This window comes from Amblyraja radiata, unplaced genomic scaffold, assembly GCF_010909765.2.
Source record: "Amblyraja radiata isolate CabotCenter1 unplaced genomic scaffold, sAmbRad1.1.pri scaffold_613_ctg1, whole genome shotgun sequence".
NCBI lineage: Eukaryota > Metazoa > Chordata > Chondrichthyes > Rajiformes > Rajidae > Amblyraja > Amblyraja radiata.
In genome coordinates this window covers 31,907-52,441 of record NW_022630654.1, presented here as the reverse complement: position 1 = coordinate 52,441, position 20,535 = coordinate 31,907, and the positions used below count along the sequence as shown (strand labels likewise).

Here is a 20,535-nt window from a genome sequence, read left to right as displayed (position 1 = left end):
AGCGACATAATTATCAACGGATTCGCCTGGGTTCTGACGCCGCCCGAACATTTTAAAACGCTCTAAGATGCAGTTAGTGGGGATGTCGCACATCGCGGTAAACTTCGCCACTAGACATACCGGGTCCCGAGCATCTTCACCCGCAACATAGACGAATGAGTCAGACCGTTCCAGGGCATCGGGACCAGCCAGGTTGAGGAGCAGAGAAGCCTTGACCTCAGGGGTGGCGGCAGGATGAGCGATCGTGACATAGTGGTCGAAGTCACGTCTAAAGACATTCCACCGATGGGCAATGTCGGAATCGAAGACAAGCACATCGGGCTTGCGGCAAGAAGCGGCCATAACGAGGAAATAGAGAAAGGGAGCGGGGAACTGGGTCAAAAGGAAATAAAACAAAACCGATAAACAGGAGGCGCAAGGGAACGATTTATGACACCATGTAAAGATGAGTCACCAACATTCTGTGACTTTACTCCAGTTTATTCATACTGTACAACATTACTGCACTAGCTGTACGTGGTCTGTCACGGGAACTAGAGAGAGATCAGTGGGTGGGGAGTGTCATTATACTTGTGATATGGGGAGTGGTTAGTAGTGGTGAGGTCACTATGTTAAAGGTGCATGCACATATCATCCACAGTGCGGACTGGATTTTGAAAATGGCGACAAATCCTGGAGCCTCTTGCATGGACTATTTGTGTACACTTTGCTAATCGGGGACTGGGCTTAGTTATGACAATACTGTACTGGACAGTAGGTAAGAAAATAATTTCACTGCATTTGCATGTGACAATAAAGAACCATTGAACCAGTCTGCAGAAGGGTTCCGATCTGAAACGCCACCTATCCATGTTCTCCAGAGATGTTGCCTGACACTCTGAGTTACTCCAGCACTTTGTGTCTTTCTTCAGTATAAACCAGCATCTGCAGTCCCTTCCTGCACATTTTGTCTTCATCATCGTTGAAAACATTAGTGACGCAGTGGTGCTGGTTTCCAACGGGAACGGTGACGGAAGCACCACACATCTCTGTCCTCCTGGTCCTGCGGACTTCCGCGCTGGAGGTATAGGATTTTGGTGTGTGTGCTTCATCATCGTTCCTTACAATGCCATGTACGACAGTGATCGCAACTTCTACTGAAGTGTGGATGGCCGTTGGCTCGTTAGGAGCTCATCTGCCCTTTGACAGGTCTTGTTTTTGGTCCTGCTGGGGGTCCACAGCCCCCTCCTCACCTGGCAAACCAGGTGTGGGTGACGGTTTAGTCGCCGACTATCCGACCATGGAGCAGGCAGCACGGGATTACATGGTACCTGTCTGAAGAAGGGTTTCGGCCCGAAACGTCGCCTATTTCCTTCGCTCCACAGATGCTGCTGCACCCGCTGAGTTTCCCCAGCAATTTTGTGTACCTTCGATATTCCAGCATCTGCAGTTCCCTTTTGAACACGGGATTACATGGTACCTGTGGGGGAGGGGCAACTCCCCCCGACTTGACCTGAAACATTTTGTCTGCTCCACTGTAAAATCGCACAGAAGAACGGTTCCGATCCGAAATGTCACCTATTCCTTTCTCCAGAGATGCTGCCTGACCCACTGAGTTACTCCAGCACTTTGTATCTACCATTGAAACATATGCCCTTGGCCAGCATAGTTTAGTGTAGTTTAGAGATACAGCGCGGAAACAGGCCCTTGAGCCCACCGTGTCTGCGCCGACCAGCGATCCCCCGCACAATTACACTAGGGACAATTTACAATTACACCAAGCCGATGAACCTACAAACCTGTACGTCTATGTAGTGTGGGAGGAAATCGGATCACCCAGAAAAAACCCACGCAGGTCACTGGGAGAACGTGCAAACTCCGTACAGACAGCACCCGAGGACAGGATCGCACCCTGGTCTCTGGCGCTGTGAGGCAGCAACTCTACCACCGCGCCACCGTGTCGCCCAGGGGCATAACTGGACCCCGTTCACATTGAGAGAGAAGCCAGGTTCCCGAACACCGGAAATGACGTCATCACCGCCATCTTGCCTCCAACCGGAAATGACGTCATCACTGACGGGTTCCCGATCACCGGAAATGACGTCATCGCCGCCATCTTGCAACCGCCCAAATCACAAAATGGGCGCCAATTTTAAATTTAAACACAGTTCTGGTCCAAATAAAAAGCTTTATTCTGCCTGAAAACGTTGCAACAAATGCATTTCAATTTACATGAACATTTCAAAGACAATACAGACATCATGCATTAGTCACCTGAAAACGGGTGCAACCATTTTAAAACCCAAGAGAAACAAATTTGCAAACGCTTTATAACAATAACAAATGCTTTTTATTTTCAATACACATTTCAAAGACAATATAGATAGACAAATATACAAATGCATTTCATGTTCAATACACATTTCAAAGACAATATAGATAGACAAATTTGCAAATGCATTTCATGTTCAATACACATTTCAAAGACAATATAGATAGACAAATTTACAAATGCTTTTATTTTCAATACACATTTCAAAGACAATTTGGATAGACAAATATACAAATGCATTTCATGTTCAATACACATTTCAAAGACAATATAGATAGACAAATTTACAAATGCTTTTTATTTTCAATACACATTTCAAAGACAATTTGGATAGACAAATATACAAATGCATTTCATGTTCAATACACATTTCAAAGACAATATAGATAGACAAATATACAAATGCTTTTTATTTTCAATACACAATTCAAAGACAATATAGATAGACAAATTTACAAACTCTTTCCAACAAAATGCCAAGAAACTTCAGACCATGGTGAATGGTGAACAACATACATATCAATAGGCTGAAAAAGCACATGCAGGGGACTCACCTTGGAGTAGAGCTGCAGCTCAGAGAGCCGTGACCCTTTCACTTCTTGGTCCGGAAGAAAGTGATTGAAGCAGGACACTTCTGGGTTTTATAGTCCCTCCCTCCCCCTGCTGCCAGCGGGGGCAGCAGAGAGAATGGGGAATGTTGTAAAAACATTAATATCTCGGTCATATTTCATCGACGGGTAAAATCCTCGGCACACATGCAGCGGAGGGGGGCTCTGAGCGAGGTGGCCAATAATGACGGCCGTAGGTGGCGGTGTTCTCTGTCTATTAGGTTCTATTGTGATGAAGAACACACACATTCACACACACACATATTCACACGCACACACACACACACGCACACACACACACACACACACACACACACATTCTCACACATATTCACACACACATTCTCATACACATATTCACAAACAGACTCATTCACGCACACACAAACTCAATGACACACACATTCACACAAAGACCCACACACACATAGACTCATACACACATACTCATACACACACACACACGGACTCACTCACTCACACACACGCACACACAGACTCAATCACACACACATACAGACTCATCCCCCACCTCAAGACGCTGCCCTATGGGTGGTAAATGTCGTGCAGCCAAGGGCAGCTTCAGGCGGGGGTTGTCGTGAACTGATGAGAAGGCGGTGGGGTATCCTCATGCAGGGGATGTGGACGGCTTCTGTAGGGGGTGCATCCTATAGCATGGCGGAGGGCAGCATCTTGAGGTGGGGGATGTCAGTGGAGGAGAGGGGGGCAGTGAGCGATTTACTCATGACCTGTGGACTCACTCACTGCCTTGGGATTAACTCATGGCCTTTGGACTGACTCTCACAGCTTGTGGACTGACTGATGCCCGACTTCTGGAGTCACGTCCGACTTTTGTAAACTGAAAACTGTAACATCTACATTGAGGAACAGCTTCTTCCTGACAGCCATCACACTATTAAACATAACAAATAAGCTCTGAACTACGAAATACTATATTATTTCACACACACATATATATTCACATGCACATTTCAAAGACAATATAGATAGACAAATTTGCAAATGCATTTCATGTTCAATACACATTTCAAAGACAATATAGATAGACAAATTTACAAATGCTTTTTATTTTCAATACACATTTCAAAGACAATTTGGATAGACAAATATACAAATGCATTTCATGTTCAATACACATTTCAAAGACAATATAGATAGACAAATTTACAAATGCTTTTTATTTTCAATACACATTTCAAAGACAATTTGGATAGACAAATATACAAATGCTTTTTATTTTCAATACACAATTCAAAGACAATATAGATAGACAAATTAACAAACTCTTTCCAACAAAATGCCAAGAAACTTCAGACCATGGTGAATGGTGAACAACATACATATCAATAGGCTGAAAAAGCACATGCAGGGGACTCACCTTGGAGTAGAGCTGCAGCTCAGAGAGCCGTGACCCTTTCACTTCTTGGTCCGGAAGAAAGTGATTGAAGCAGGACACTTCCGGGTTTTATAGTCCCTCCCTCCCCCTGCTGCCAGCGGGGGCAGCAGAGAGAATGGGGAATGTTGTAAAAACATTAATATCTCGGTCATATTTCATCGATGGGTAAAATCCTCGGCACACATGCGGCAGAGGGGGGCTCTGAGCGAGGTGGCCAAAAATGACGGCCGTAGGTGGCGGTGTTCTCTCGGAAATCGCAGCACAGATCGCTAAAAGCGGTCAAGAACAGAGTTTTAGTAATATAGATAGGATGTGTAGGAAGGAACTGCAGATGCTGGTTCAGATCGAAGGGAGACACAAAATGCTGGAGTAACTCAGCGGGACAGGCAGCATCTCTGGATAGAAGGAATGGGTGACGTTTCGGGTCGAGACCCTTCTTCAGTCTGATGTCAGGGGAGTGGGTGGACAGATATATAATGTAGTCAGAGACAGTAAGACGTGGGAGAAGTGGGAAGGGGGAGGGAATAGACAGAGAGGGAAAGCAAGGATATTTGAAGTTAGAGCAGTGAATGTTCATACCGCTGGGGTGCAAGCTACCACACACATATATATATCTTGCATATCACCTCTTTTCTCCTTATCTGACACCCTTCTGTAACCTTTTCATCTCTCATGTGTTTATATCTATACAGGTGCACAACCTTTTATCCGAAAGCCTTGGGACCAGACACTTTTCGTAATTCGGAATTTGTCGGTCTTCGGAATGGAAATTTTTTTATTGCGTAGATTTTAATGGCTGACTCAGTGGTAGAATGCTCGGCTCATATCCGCAAGGTCGCGAGTTTGCGCCTCGATCCCGGCAGTTCCTCGGTCGCGAGTTTGAGTCTTCAATGTAGTTTTTTCTTGCAGAATAAATGTCTGTATGAAATGCAGTGTGTTGAATGAATTCCTGAATTTATAAATGTGACCGCAGCATTGAATCACCTCTCGCACTCATGTCACCCTAACGGGGCCACATGCCCTTAGGCGGCCTAAGGCGACATTTTCACACTCTTATATCCGTGTGCAGCAGAGGCGACGTGCGTTTGGCGCCAAACGTGAGCTTTGGTGAGCAGACGACATCCTGGAAAAAATGTCCGGTTTCTTCCAGGTAGGCGATATACCCTCCCGGGCAATATACCCTCCACTTCTCTTTTATGAAGGGGATTTAGTTCCCCTTTCTTCCAGGACCGACCGGAGGTTCCACTGTCACCTCTGCGGGCCACCCTCGGTGAACGCTCACTCAACTTTGTCTTGGGATTCCTACTCGCCCGCGCAATGTACCCTCACCTTCTCTTTTATGAATGGGGATTTAGTTCCCCTTTCTTCCAGGACCGACCGGAGGTTCCGCTGTCACCTCTGCGGGCCGCCCTCGGTGAACGTCCTGTCTCCCTGTCCCTGGGATAGTAGGGGGCGATCAAACAGCACAATACCCCCCTCCCCCTCCAACTCCAGAGGAATCCGCTCCCCGATGGGCCGCTACGGCGACAAGTGGCAGTTCCCCCACAGCCCGAGCTGCGCGACCCCAAGAACAAGACGTACCTTGCACACCATCAGCTTCTGCCCCTACGGGGAGCGTGTTCCTCTGGAGTTGGAGCGGGGCTGGGCTGGAGTTGCTGATCTGGGATCTCCGTGCTTGCAATGGGCCTGGGGGTCGGTGTCCCGATGGGGGGGCTGTGGGCGAACTGCCACTTGTCGCCGTAGCGGCCCATCGGGGAACGGCTTCTGGTGGTCCTGATGTCTCCGGCCAGTTTGCAGTTTTCCTCTGGAGTTGGAACGGGGCTGCGCTGCTGCTGGCTGTGGGTCTCTGGGATCTCCGTGCTTGCAGTGGGCCTGGGGGTCGGTGTCCCGTTGGTCCTGACGTCTCCGGTGACTGGCACTGACCTACTAGCATCGCCGACATGAAGACAGTGCATAGCCCCCGCGGCGGTGCAATGGGCGGGGAGCTGGAGAGGGGAGGGAAGGGGTCACACGCGTGGCCAGGAAGCAGAGGGGTGTAGTTGGGGTGAAACTGAAGGCAGCAACAATCTGCTGCTGCAGCTGCCTGCCCGCTGAGTTAAAAAGTTCCCACGCAAGACTCACGATAGTATCGTGCTACCGTGGGAACTTTTTAACTCAGCGGACAGGCAGCAGCATATTGTCAATTATTAACCCTCCCGCGCAATATACCCTCACCTTCCCTTTTATGAATGGGGATTTAGTTCCCCTTTCTTCGAGGACCGACCGGAGGTTCCGCTGTCACCTCTGCGGGCCGCCCTCGGTGAACGTTTTCAAGGACCTTTCTTCAAGGACCGAAAAAATGTCCGCTATTCGGAAGTTTTCGTTATTTGGATCTTCGGATAAAAGGTTGTGCACCTGTATTACTAAAACTCTGTTCTTGACCGGGTTTGGCGATCTGTGCTGCGATTTCTGAGAGAAAGCCGCCACCTACGGCCGTCATTTTTGGCCACCTCGCTCAGAGCCCCCCTCCGCCGCATGTGTGCCGAGGATTTTTCCCGTCGATGAAATATGACAGAGATATTAATGTTTTTACAAAATTCCCCATTCTCTCTCTCTCTCTCTCTCTCTCTCTCTCTCTCTCTCTCTCTCTCTCTCTCTCTCTCTCTCTCTCTCTCTCTCTCTCTCTCTCTCTCTCGCTCTCGCCCTCTCTCTCTCTCTCTCGCTCTCTCTCTCTCTCTCTCTCTCTCCCTCTCTCGCCCTCTCTCTCTCCCTCCCTCCCTCCCTCCCTCCCTCTCTCTCTCTCTCTCTCTATCCCTCTCTCTCTCTCTCTCTCTCTCTCTCTCTCTCTCTCTCTCTCTCTGAAATTTTGGTGGGTGGGGTAGACTGAGGGGAGGAGTGGAAGGAAGTTTTGGAGAGAGAGTCTCCAAGGTGTAGATTCTAACGGCCGGATGTGCCATCAATAATGGACGCTGGAAACAGGCCCTTCTGCCCACCAAGTCAATAGACAATAGGTGCAGGAGTAGGCCATTCGGCTCTTCGAGCCAGCACCGCCATTCAATGTGATCATGGCTGATCATCCCCAATCAGTACCCCATTCTTGCCTTCTCCCCATATCCCCTGACACCGCTATCTTTAAGAGCCCTATCTAGCTCTATCTTGAAAATATCTAGAGAATCGGCCTCCACTGCCTTCTGAGGCAGAGAATTCCACAGACTCACCACTCTCTGTTTGAAACAGTGTTTCCTCATCTCCGTTCTAAATGACTTATCCCTTATTCTTAAATCCACGACGATCCCTTGCACATTAACGCTATCCTACACACACTAGGGAAAATTTACATCTACAAACCTGTACGTCTTTGGAGTGTGGGAGGAAACCGGAGCTTCCCAGAGAAAACCCACGCAGGTCATATAAACTCGGTACACCCAGCACCCGTAGTCGGGATCGAACCTGGGTCTCTGGCACTGCAAGGCAGCAGCTCTACCCGCTGCGCCGCCGTACTGCCCTGTGCTGGAAGCGATGGAAGGAACTGCAGATGCTGGAATCTTGAACAAAACGCTGGATGAACTCAGCAGGTCAGGCAGCATCTGTGGAGGGAATGGATAGGCATTGTTTTATGTCGGGACGCTTCCTCAGACTGATAATAGCTAGGTGATGGTTGGAAACAAGAGTAAGGAACAGGGAAAAGGCCTGGCAAGTGATAGGTGGACACAAAATGTTGGAGTAACTCAAGGGGTCAGGCAGCATCTCGAGAGAAGGAAAGGCTGATGTTTTGGGTAGGGACCCTTCTTCAGACTGCTTCTCCTGAGTTACTCCAGCATTCTGTGTCTTTCTTTGGTGTAAACCAGCATCTGCAGTTCCTTCCTACACAAGTGATAGGTGGATTCTGGCGAGAGGTAGCTTTCGATCAGCAGATAGCTAAAGATCATAAGTGATAGGAGCAGAATTAGGCCATTCGGCCCATCCGGTCTACTCCACCATTCAATCATGGCTGATCTATCTCACCCTCCCAACCCCATTCTCCTGCCCTCTCCCCATCACCTCTGACACCCGCATTAATCAAGAATCTGTCTATCTCTGCCTTAAAAATATCCATGGACTTGGCCTCCCCAGCCTTCTGTGGCAAATAATTCCACAGATTCACCACCCTCTGACTCAGGAAATGTCTCCTCATCTCCTTCCTAAAAGAACGTCCTTTAATTCTGAGGCTATGACGTCTAGTCCTAGATTCTCCCACTAGTTGAAACATCCTCTCCACATCCACTCTATCCAGGCCTAGCGTATGGGGATCACTGGTCGGCATGGACTGGGTGGGCCACAGGGCCTGTTTCTGCGCTGTATCTCTAAACTAAACTAAACTAATGCCGCACAACGTGGACCAGTGCCCGTGTGTGTGACGCAGCCTGGTATAGCACTCATCAATCTTCAGTCCTCCTCTTCAGAGATTCCTTCTCTCCAGAGATGCTGCCTGTCCCGCTGAGTTGCTCCAGCATTTTGTGTCTATCTTAGGTTTAAACCAGCATCTGCAGTTCCTTCCTACACATCAATCCTCAGTGCTGTTGGTCGAGAGATTGGGATATGGGGACAGGGGTGGAGGGAGTGATGGAATTTTGGTGGGTGGGGGAGACTGAGGGGAGGAGTGGAAGGAAGTTTTGGAGAGAGAGTCTCCAAGGTGTGATTAACAGCGCTGTGAATCAATTAGCTCCATGTTATGTGAGGGTGTGGATTCTAACGGCCGGATGTGCCATCAATAATGGACGCTGGAACTCCCGATGTGTAGGAACGAACTGCAGATGCGGGTTGACACCGCTCAGTCCGCCTCAGCCTACGTGATCTCCCAGTTGCTCAACACTTTAGCTCCCCCTCCCATTCCCACTGACCTTTCTGTCCTGGGCCTCCTCCACTGTCAGAGTGAGGCCCAGTGCCAATTGGAGGAACAGCACCTCATATTTCCCTTGGGCAGCTTACACCCCAGCGGTATGAACATTGACATTCAAGTAACCCGTGCTTCCCTTCTCTCTCCATCCCTCCCCCATCCTACTTCTCCGACTAGTTCAAAGGTCTGATGATAGATCGGTGCTGGGCCCGTTACTGTTTGTCATCTACATCAATGATTCGGATGAGAAAAAGATTAGCAAGTTTGCTGATGATACAAAAATGAGTGGTTTTTAAGGTAGTGAAGATAGTTGTGAACGATTGCAGCAGGATCTGGATCGATTGGCAGTTGCGCTGCGGAATTGTTGATGGAATTTAATACAGAGAAGTGTAAGGTTTTGGGACGTCAAACAAGGGCAGGACCTACACAGTGAATGGTAGGCCTCTGGGTAGTGTTGTAGAGCAGAGGGATCTAGGATACAGGTGCATGGTTCCTTGAAGGTCGAGTCGCAGGTAGATAAGGTGGTCAAAAAGGCTTTTGGCACTTTGACCTTCATCAGTCAGAATATTGAGTATAGAAGTTGCGAGGACGTGTTGCAGTTGTATAAGACATTGGTGAGGCTGCATTTAGAATATTGTGTTCAGTTCTGGGCACCATTATATACAAAAGATATTGTCAAGCTTGAAAAGAGAAGATTTGCGAGGATGTTGACAGGACTAGAGGGGAGCTAGAGGGAGAGGTTGAGCAGGCTGGGTCTCTATTCCTTGGAGCTCAGGAGGATGAGGGGCGATCTTATAAAGGTGTATAAAATCATGAGAGGAATAGATTGGGTAGATGCACGGAGTCCCTTGCCCAGAAGACGGGAATCGAGGACCAGAGAACATAGGTTTAAGGTGAAGGGGGAAAAGATTTAATAGGAATCTGAGGGGTAACAATTTCAACCAGAGGGTAGTGGGATGTATGGAACAAGCTGCCAGATGAGGTTGTTGAGGTTGGGACTATCGCAACGTTTAAGAAACAGTTAGACAGGTACATGGATAGGACAGGTTTGTAGGGATATGGCCCAAGCGCAGGCAAGTGGGTCTAGTGTAGCTGGGACATGTTGACTGGTGTGGACAAGTTGGGCCGAAGGGCCTGTTTCCATGCTGTATCACTCTATGACTCTATAGACACAAAAAGCTGGAGTAACTCAGCAGGACAGGCAACATCTCTGGAGAGAAGGAATGGGAGATATTTTGGGTTGAGACCCTTCCTCAGACCCTTCCGAGGCCCTATCTATCTCTCTCTTGAATGCATCCAGAGAACCTGCCTCCACTGCCCTCTGAGGCAGAGAATTCCACAGACTCACCACTCTCTGTGAGAAAAAGTGTTTCCTCGTCTCCGTTCTAAATGGCTTACTCCGTATTCTTAAACTGTGGCCCCTGGTTCTGGACTCCCCCAACATCGGGAACATGTTTCCTGCCTCTAGCGTGTCCAAACCCATAACAATCTTATATGTTTCAATAAGATCCCCTCTCATTCTTCTAAACTCTAGGGTGTACAAGCCCAGACGCTCCATTCTCTCAGCATATGACAGTCCCGCCGTCCCGGGAATTAACCTTGTAAATCTACGCTGCACTCCCTCAATAGTAAGAATGTCCTTCCTCAAATTAGGGGACCAAAACTGCACACAATACTCCAGGTGTGGTCTCACTTGGGGCCTGTACAACTGCAGAAGGACCTATTTGCTCCTATACTTGACTCCTCTTGTTATAAAGGCCAACATGCCATTCGCTTTCTTCACTGCCTGCTGTACCTCCATGCTTACTTTCATAGACTGATGAACAAGGACCCCCAGATCCCGTTGTACTTCCCCTTTTCTCAACTTGACGCCATTTAGATAGTAATCTGCCTTCCTGGTTTTTATACCAAAGTGGATAACCTCACATTTATCCACATTAAACTTCATCTGCCATGCATCTTCCCACTCCCCCAACCTGTCAAAGTCACCCTGCATTCCCATAGCATCATCCTCACAGTTCACACTGATGATGAAAGAATGGATCGACTGGGCTTACAGTATATTCACTGGAATTTCGGACGAGAGGGGATCTTATAGAAATATATTAAATTTTTAAGGGATTGGACAGGCTAGATACAGGAAAAATGTTCCCGATGTTGGGGGAGTCCAGAACCAGGGTCACAGTTTAAGAATAAGAAGGTAGGACATTTAGAACTGAGATGAGGAAAAACCTTTTCACCCAGAGAGTTGTGAATGTGGAATTCTCTGCCACGGAGAATTGGAGACCAATCCACTGGATGTATTCAAGGGAGAGTTAGAAATAGCTCTTCGGGCTAATGGAATCAAGGGATATGGGGTGCAAGCAGGAACTGATTGTGGATCATCAGCCGTGATCAGATTGAATGGCGGTGCTGGGAAGGGCCGAATGGCCTACTCCTGCACCTATTTTCTATGTTTATAGACAATAGGTGCAGGATTAGGCCATTCGGCCCCTCGAGCCATTCAATGTTCAAGAATGCTGGAAAATCAAAGGAAGATAAAAGTGCTGGAGAAACTCAGCAGGTGCGGCAGCATCTATGGAGTAAAGGAAATAGGCAACGTTTCGGGCCAAAACCCTTCTTCAGACTGATGCAGGGTGGGGGGAGCCGGGCGGGAAGAAGAAAGGAAGGGGAGGAGCCAGAGGGCTGAGGGAGAGCTGAGAAGTGGAGGAGACTGCAAGGGCTACCGGAAATTGGAGAAGTCAATGTTCAAGCCGCTGGGGTGCAGACTGCCCAAGCGGAATATGAGGTGCTGCTCCTCTAATTTTAGGTGGTGCTCCCTCTGGCCATGGAAACATAGAAACATAGAAAATAGGTGCAGGAGTAGGCCATTTGGCCCTTCGAGCCTGCACCGCCATTCAGTATGATCATGGCTGATCATTCAACTCAGAATGGAGGAGGCCCAGGACAGAAAGGTTGGATTCGGAATAGGAGGGGGAGTTGAAGTGCTGAGCCACAGGGAGATCAGGTTGGTTAAGGTGGACCGAGCGGAGGTGTTCGGCGAAACAATCACCAAGCCTATGCTTGGTCTCACCGATATAGATCAGCTGACATCTAGAGCAGCGGATGCAATAGATGAGGTTGGAGGAGGTGCAGGTGAACCTCTGTCGCACCTGGTACGGCTGCTTGGGTCCTTGAATGGAGTCGAGGGGGGAGGTAAAGCGACAAGTGTAGCATCTCCTGCAAGTTGCAAGGGATAGTGCCTGGGGAGAAGGTGTTACGGGAAGGAAGGGAAGAATTGACCAGGGAGTTACGGAGGGAGCGGTCTTTGCGGAAAGCAGACGGGGGGGAGATGGGAAGATGTGGCGAGTGGTGGGGTCACGTTGGAGGTGGCGAAAATGACGTAGGATTATTTGTAGTATGTGACGGCTAGTGGGGTGGAAGGTGAGGTCTTGGGAGACTCTGCCCTTGTTGCGAGTGGGGGGATGGGGAGAGAGAGCTGTGTTACGGGGTATTGAAGAGACCCTGGTGTGTACCCCGCCATTAAATGTGATCATGGCTGATCATCCACAATCAGTACCCAGTTCCTGCCTTTTCCCTTATCCCTGGACTCCGCTATATTTAAGAGCCCTATCTAGCTCTCTCTTGAAAGTATCCAGAGAACCAGCGTCCAACGGCAGAGAATTTCCCATTCTGTGTGAAAATGTTTTTCCTCATCTCGGTTCGAAATGGTTTACCTCTTATTCTTGAACTGTGGCCCCTGGCTCTGGACTCCCCCAACATCGGGAACATGTTAGCCGCCTCTTACGTGTCCAAACCCCTAATAATCTTATATGTCTCAATAAGATTCCCTCTCATCCTTCTCGAGTATACAAGCCCAACCGCTCCATTCTATCGACATATGACAGTCCCGCCATCATGGGAATTAACCTGGTGAACCTATGCTGCACACTCTCAATACCAAGAATATTTCTATGTTGCTATTTCAGAGACTTTTTTTATAGGCATATGGATATGGAGGAATATGGTTTATATGCAGGCAGGTAAGTGGCAGTCTTGGCATCATGTACAGCACAGACATTGTGGACTGAAGGGCCTGCTGTTCAAAAGAGCAGAGCAAGATTTTTTACCGAGAGGATGATGAGTGTCTGATCTGTACTGCTGGAGAAGGTGGTTGAGGCAGATATAATAGTGGCATTTCAGAGACTTTTGGAATGGCATATGGACATGGAGGGATATGGATAGGAATAGGATAGGAATACTTTATTGTCACACGTGACTAGGCACAGTGAGATTCTTTGCTTGCATAAATAATGTACACAAATAGCAGCCACCCACGGCGCTGACAAAGTTAATAAGTGTATAAGAAAGAACTGCAGATGCTGGAAAAATCAAAAGTTGTCAAAAATGCTGGAGAAACTCAGCAGATGAGGCAGCATCTATGGAGCGAACGAATAGGTGACGTTTCGGGTCGAGACCCTTCATCAGCCCACTGTCTCAGCCTCTTTGTTTCCTCTTCCCGCCCCCCCACATCAGTCTGAAGAAGGGTATTGACCCGAAACTTCACCTATTCCTTTGCTCCATAGATGCTGCCTCACCCGTTGAGTTTCTCCAGCATTTTTGTCTACCAAGTTACAAAGCATCGCTGGTTCCCATTTTTGTTTTCCCCGCCACAGCGGTTCCGCCCACGCCAGGCCCTCCATTGTTCCTCCCCTCCTCCCTCACAGTGGTCCTCCACGCCCTCATCGGCCACGGGTCGACCCGCGAGGCATTACCGCCTGCCGCGAGGCTTCACCACCACCGCAGCCCTCACTTCGCGCCTCCGTGGTGCCGACCTGGGCCACGGGCTCCGTCGGCCGCTCCACCGACCTGGGCTACATGGGCAGGGGTTAGCGGGATATGGTTTAGAGGGTTAGATATGGGTGATAAGCAGGCAGGTGGGACCAGTATAGATGGGGCGCGTTGTTCTGTGTCGGAGGTTGGGCCTGTTTCCATGCTGTATGACTCTGTGACTCCTGTGCAGGCAGATGAGAGATAGTCGTAGCATCATGTTCAGCACAGACATTGTGGGCCGAATGGCCCATTCCTGTGCTGTACTTTTCTAAGTTCTATGTTGGCATTGTTCTGAAACGCTGGAAAGTGAAATAACAGCACGGTGGCGCAGCGGTAGAGTTGCTGCCTTATGGCGTCGGAGACCCGGGTTCCATCCTGACAACGGGTGCTGTCTGTACGGAGTTTGTACGTTCTCCCTGTGACCTGCGTGGATTTTTCCTGGGAGCTCTGGTTTCTTCCCACACTCCAAAGACTTACAGGTTTGTAGGTTAACTAATTAGCTTCAGTAAAGATTGTAAACTGTCCTTATTGTGTGTCGGATAGTGCTAGTGTAACAGGGATTCAAAAGAGCAGAGCAAGATTTTTGGCGGCGCGTCCAGACGCAGCGGCTTTGCGCTCCCAAGCCCGAGTTTACTCGGAGCAGCCCGGTACCGAACGCGGCTGGAAAAACAAGGTAATTAAAATCCCCAGAACCCCTAGAACCCATAGGAACCCTAGTAACCCCGGAAACCCCAGGAACCATAAGAACAAACTCACCTACAGGACGAGGGAATCCAAGACCCGCATCGCAATCCCGACTGGTCGCACATGGAGCCGCTCGGAACTACTCAGCATCGGACGTGGCTGCGAGAAACTGGCGTGTGAGTACTACAGCACCCTTACCGTCCCGTCGGAGCTGGGCAGGAAAGCCCCTTGGATCACCACTCCGGAGGGCAGGAGACGGAGCAAGCGCCGGGAAAGGAAGCAGAAACGTGGAAGGCGAGCGGGGGTGCAGGACAGGCTACGGAGGGCTCCACAAAGACCATCGCTCCCAAGCGTCTTTCTGGCGAATGTCCGGTCACTCACCAACAAGCTGGATGAGGTAAGGCTCTGGATCAACACCCAGCGATCCCTGGAAGACTGCTGTGTGCTGATCTTCACAGAGACCTGGCTCAGCGCGCTGGTTCCCGATGGGGCTGTGGACCTGACCAACCGGTCACTGCATCGTGCTGATAGAACAAAGGACTCCGGTAAGAGCAAGGGTGGCGGGCTCTGCATCTACATCAACAATGACTGGTGCACCAACCACACTGCAATAGAGAGCTACTGTTCCCCAGACCTGGAATACCTACTGCTTAAATGTAGACCGTTTTACCTGCCTCGGGAGTTTACTGTGGTTATCATCATGGCCATATACATCCCACCACAGGCTAATGCTAACCTAGCACTAGCACAGCTGCACTCGGCCATCAGTAAGTAGCAGGATGCTCACCCCGACGGTGCCTTCATTGTTGCAGGGGACTTTAACCAGGTCGACCTACGTGCCACACTCCGCAAATTCCACCGGCATGTGCAGTGCCCTACCAGGGGCTCAAACACGTTGGATAAAGTGTACACCAACATCAAGGACGCATACAGAGCTCTCCCCTGCCCATCCCTGGGACAATCCGATCACCTCTCACTGTTTCTACTGCCTGCATACAGACCCCTCATCCGCAAGACCAAACCTGCAATAAGGACGGTCAAAATATGGCCCGAGGACGCAACCCTACAACTCCAGGACTGCTTTGATCGCACCGACTGGGACCTGTTTGCACAACAGGCTACCAGTGGCACAGAGGTAGACTTGGAGGAGTACACATCCACTGTGCTCTCCTACATCAACTGCTGTGTGGAGACTGTCACAGTGGACAAGCAAATAAAGATGTTCCCAAACCGGAAACCCTGGATGAACAAGGAGGTTCAGGATCTACTAAGGGCACGCAACAACGTCTTTAAATCCAGGGACACTTCTGCTTACAGTGCGGCCAGGTCGAACCTGAACAGAGGCATAAAAAAGGCCAAAGTCATCCACAGGCAAAGGGTAGAAGACCACTTCAATACCGCGGACACCAGAAGCATGTGGCAGGGTGTCAGGGACATCACTGACTACAAGAGCAGCCCCGCCTGCCCCCACGGTGATATCACACTGGCCAACGAACTAAACACCTTCTTTGCCCGGTTCGATACTGGCAACACCACCAGGTGTGGAATAACCCCGGCCATAGCGGAGGGACAGGCCTTAACACTGAGCACTCAGGAGGTACAGTGCGCTCTGCGTAGGATCAATCCACGCAAGGCTGCAGGCCCGGATGGTGTACAGGGAAGAGTATTAAAGGACTGTGCTGGACAGCTGGCGGAGGTATTCATGAGAATCTTCAATCTCTATCTCTGGCAACGGTCCCCAAGTGCCTGAAAACAGCCACCATAGTGCCGGTGCCTAAAAAGTCCAAAATCACCAACCTCAACGACTAGAATAGAATATAGAATAGAATAGAATAGAATAGAATAGAATAGCCTTTTATTGTCATCCAGACCGAAGTCTGAACGAAATTTAAGCAGTCATACATATAATATAATACAATACAATAAAAAACAACAATAAACACATATTAACATCCACCACAGTGAGTCCACCCAACATCTCCTCACTGTGATGGAGGCAAAAGTCTTAGGGCTGCAGTCTCTTCCCTCCTCTTCTCCTTCTGCGCTGAGGCGATACCCCCCGGGCGATGTTAAAACCTGTCCTCGCGGCTCAAACACCGCGGCCCGGGGTAGTCGAAGCTGCCGCTCACCAGACCTGCTGACGCAGCCGCTGGCCCGCGGCCGAACCCCCGGTCTCAGGCCACCGCCGCCAGAACTGCCGTCCCAGCCCCCGGAGCATCGTTCCAGCCCTGAGCCGGATCGCCCTCACGTGAGTACTGCCACCGTCTCAGCCTCGCGCCATGCCGCCGCTCCTCCCTCGCGCCAGGCCCGCCCCGACCGGGCGCGCGCTCCTTCCGCAGGCTGGGCCGCCCCGACCGGGCAACCGCTCCTCCCTCGCGCCAGGCCGCCCACGACCGGGGCACCGCTCCTTCCTCAGGCTTGGGCCGCCCCGACCGGGCGCCGCTCCACCCTCAAGGCCTGGCCGCCCCGACCGGCGCCTGCTCCTTGCCTCAGGCTGGGCCGCCCCGACCGGGCACCGCTCCTTCCTCAGGCTGGGCCGCCGCCGACCTGGTGGGGCGCCGCTCCCCCCGCAGGCTGGTCCGCCCGAACCGGGCACACCGCGCCTTCCTCAGGCTGGGCCTCCCCGACCGTGGCGCCGCTCCCCCCGTCAGGCTGGGCCGCCCGACCAGGGCAAACCGCTCCTTCCTCAGGCTGGGCCTCCCCGACCGGGCACCGCTCCTCGCTCGGCTTGGGAGCGCCGTACCTCACGAGCTCGGCTACTCCGACGGGAACACGGGCCGGCCGTCACAGCCCCTCACGAAAGCCCTGTTCCAGCCCGGAGCCGGGCCGTCCTCACGGGAGCGAGCTCAGTGCGAGTCCTGGCGGGCTCTGCCTCCCGAGCCTCGAGGTCGCCAGCTCCGCCATTAGGCCTCAGCGCAGACGGAGGCAGAGAAGGGGAATACGACATAAAAGTCGCATTCCCCCGCAGGGAGAGACAGCAAGCCCCGTTTCAACCCCCCCCCCCCCAAAACACAAACTAAAAACCAAAAACTAGACTAACCAAAACGAAAATAAACAACCAAAAAACACAAAACAAACAGGACAGCCGGAGAGCCGCTGCAGCCAGAGCCGCGCCGCCACTACCGGCCGGTTGCCCTGACTCCAATCCCCATGAAGTGCTTCGAAAGGCTGGTCCTCTCCCATATTAAATCCAGCATCCCTGCCTCACTGGACTCTCATCAATTTGCATACAGGGCAAATAGATCGACAGAGGATGCCATCTCTCTGGCCCTTCACACTGTCCTGACTCACCTGGACAGACAGGGCACGTATGTGAGGATGCTCTTCATTGACTATAGCTCTGCATTCAATACGGTCATCCCCACCAAGCTCACCACCAAACTCCACCAGCTAGGCCTCAGCTTACCGATATGCGCTTGGATCCTGAACTTTCTCACGGAGCGACCGCAGGCAGTGAGACTGGGCCCGCACCTGTCCTCCACCATCACCCTGAGCACCGGCACACCACAGGGTTGTGTACTAAGCCCCATGCTCTACTCCCTCTTCACTCACGACTGTGTCCCTGCATTCGACACCAACACCATCGTGAAGTTTGCAGATGACACAACAGTGATTGGGCTGATCACCAACGGTGATGAAACAAACTACAGAGCGGAGGTGCAGAACCTGGCGGACTGGTGCGCCAATAACAACTTGGCACTAAACACCTCCAAGACCAAGGAGCTGATTATTGACTTCAGGAGGTCCCATTCTGGAGAATACGCCCCAATCTCCATTTATGGGGAAAGTGTGGAGAGAGTGTCCAGCTTTAAGTTTCTGGGCACTCACATTTCAGAAGACCTCACATGGTCCACAAACACCGCCGCGCTGGTCAAGAAGGCACAGCAACGACTGTTCTTCCTGAGGACATTAAAAAAGACTGGTCTGCCCCAACAGCTGCTGACAACGTTCTACCGCTGCACCACAGAGAGCATACTAACGTATGGCATCTCTGTGTGGTATCTCAGCTGCACGGAGGCGGAGAGGAGAGCTCTTCAGCGCGTCGTCAACAGAGCGCAGAGGATCATCGGGACAGAGCTACCAGCCTTGGAGGGCATCTACCACACGCGGTGCCTCAGGAAGGCCCTCAGCATCCATAAGGACTCATCACACCCCTGCCACGGTCTGTTTCAACTACTTCCCTCCGGCAGACGTTACAAGGCCTTCTACGCCCGAACCTCCAGACTCAGGAACAGTTTTATCCCAAGAGCTATAGCGGCTCTGAACCGGCCCTAATGAGTGCCCCCCCACCCACCCCCTTTGGACAGTCTCCCTCAGATGGTCACGTCAATCAATTCAGCTTGTTTATTTATGTATTGTATTTATTTACCTTTCTTGTACATCAGTGGAGCTGCACACTAAATCTCGTTGCACTGACGTGCAATGACAATAAAAGATATATTATTATTATTATTATTATATTATTGCTGGTCGGCACGATCTCGGTCGGCCGTAGGGCATGTTTCTGCCGAAGGTCGACACAAAAAGCTGGAGTAACTCTGTGAGTCAGGCAGCTTCTCTGGATAAAAGGAATGGGTGACGGCCGAGTCGAGACCCTTCTTCAGACTGAGATTAACGGTTTACATGCTGTATGAGGTCACAAGGAATTGTAGAATTAGGCCATTCAGCCCATCAAGTCTACTCCGTCATTCATTCGTGGCTGTTCTATCTCTCCCTCCTAACCCCATTCTCATGCTTTCTCCCCATAACCCCGAACACCCGTACTAATCCAGAATCTATCAATCTCTGCCTTCAAAATAACACTGACTTGGCCTCTACAGCCTCTGTGGCTGAATTCCACAGATTCACCACCCTCTGACTAAAGACATTTCTCCTCATCTCCTTCCTAAAAGAACCTCCTTTAATTCTGAGGCTATGACTTCTCGTCCTAGACTCTCCCACTAGTGGAAACATCCTCTCCACATCCACTCTATCCAAGCCTTTCACTATTCTGTGTTTCAATGAGGTCCCCACCTCATTCTTCTAAACTGTGAGCTAAGAACCAAACTAAATCTCTTGCCTTATTTGTTCCAGGTGGGGTTCTTGAAGATTAGCCACAAATATGAGATTATGTTCCTGCTGCCGACGTCACAGAACTTGGGCCAGGGCTCCTGCTGCACCCCACTGCCCAGCCTCTACTTGAAGCTGGTCGAGATCACCCCAGTGCCAGAAGGTAAGGTTCGTCTCCAAGTTAGGGCGCAGCGGTAGAGTTGCTGCCTTGCAGCTCCAGAGACCCGGGTTTGATCCTGACTACGGGGGCTTGTACGTTCCCCCCCGTCACCCGCGTGAGTTTTCTCCCAGATCTTTGGTTTCCTCCCACGCTCCAAAGACGTCCAGGTCTGGAGGTAAATTGCCTTGGTATAAATGTAAAAATTGTCCCCAGTGTGTGTAGGGCAGTGTTAATATGAGGAGATCGCCGCTGGTCGGGGCAGACCCAGTGGGCCGAAGGGCCTGTTTCTGCACCGCAAAATCCTTTATGGGGATGTTGCCATGACTAGAGGGTCTGAGCTAGAGGGAGAGGTTGAGTAGGCTGGGTTGAGGGGTGGTCTTATAGAGGTGTATAAAATCATGAGAGGAATAGATTGGGTAGACGCACAGAGTCTCTTACCCAGAGTAGGGGAATCGAGGACCAGAGGACATAGTTTTAAGGTGAAGGGGAAAAGATTTAATAGGAATCTGAGGGGTAACTTTTTCACACAAAGGGTGGTGGGTGTACGTAACGTGCTGACAGATAAAGTAATTGTGGCAAGGACTATCCCAACGTTTAAGAAACAGTTAAACAGGTCTTCTTATCGAGTCAACACACACA

General features: G+C 50.4%; 1 protein-coding gene across 1 annotated transcript in view; it reads left to right on the top strand.

Moving 5' to 3' along the window:
- Positions 1–19,934, top strand: part of LOC116970184 (UPF0687 protein C20orf27 homolog) — a 45,989-nt gene extending 26,055 nt beyond the window's left edge. Inside the window, exon 5 of the mRNA XM_033016891.1 lies at positions 19,761–19,934. Coding sequence (XP_032872782.1) covers positions 19,761–19,934 — 174 coding nt within the window. The remainder of the gene's footprint in view (positions 1–19,760) is intronic.
- Positions 19,935–20,535: the final 601 nt, after the last annotated feature.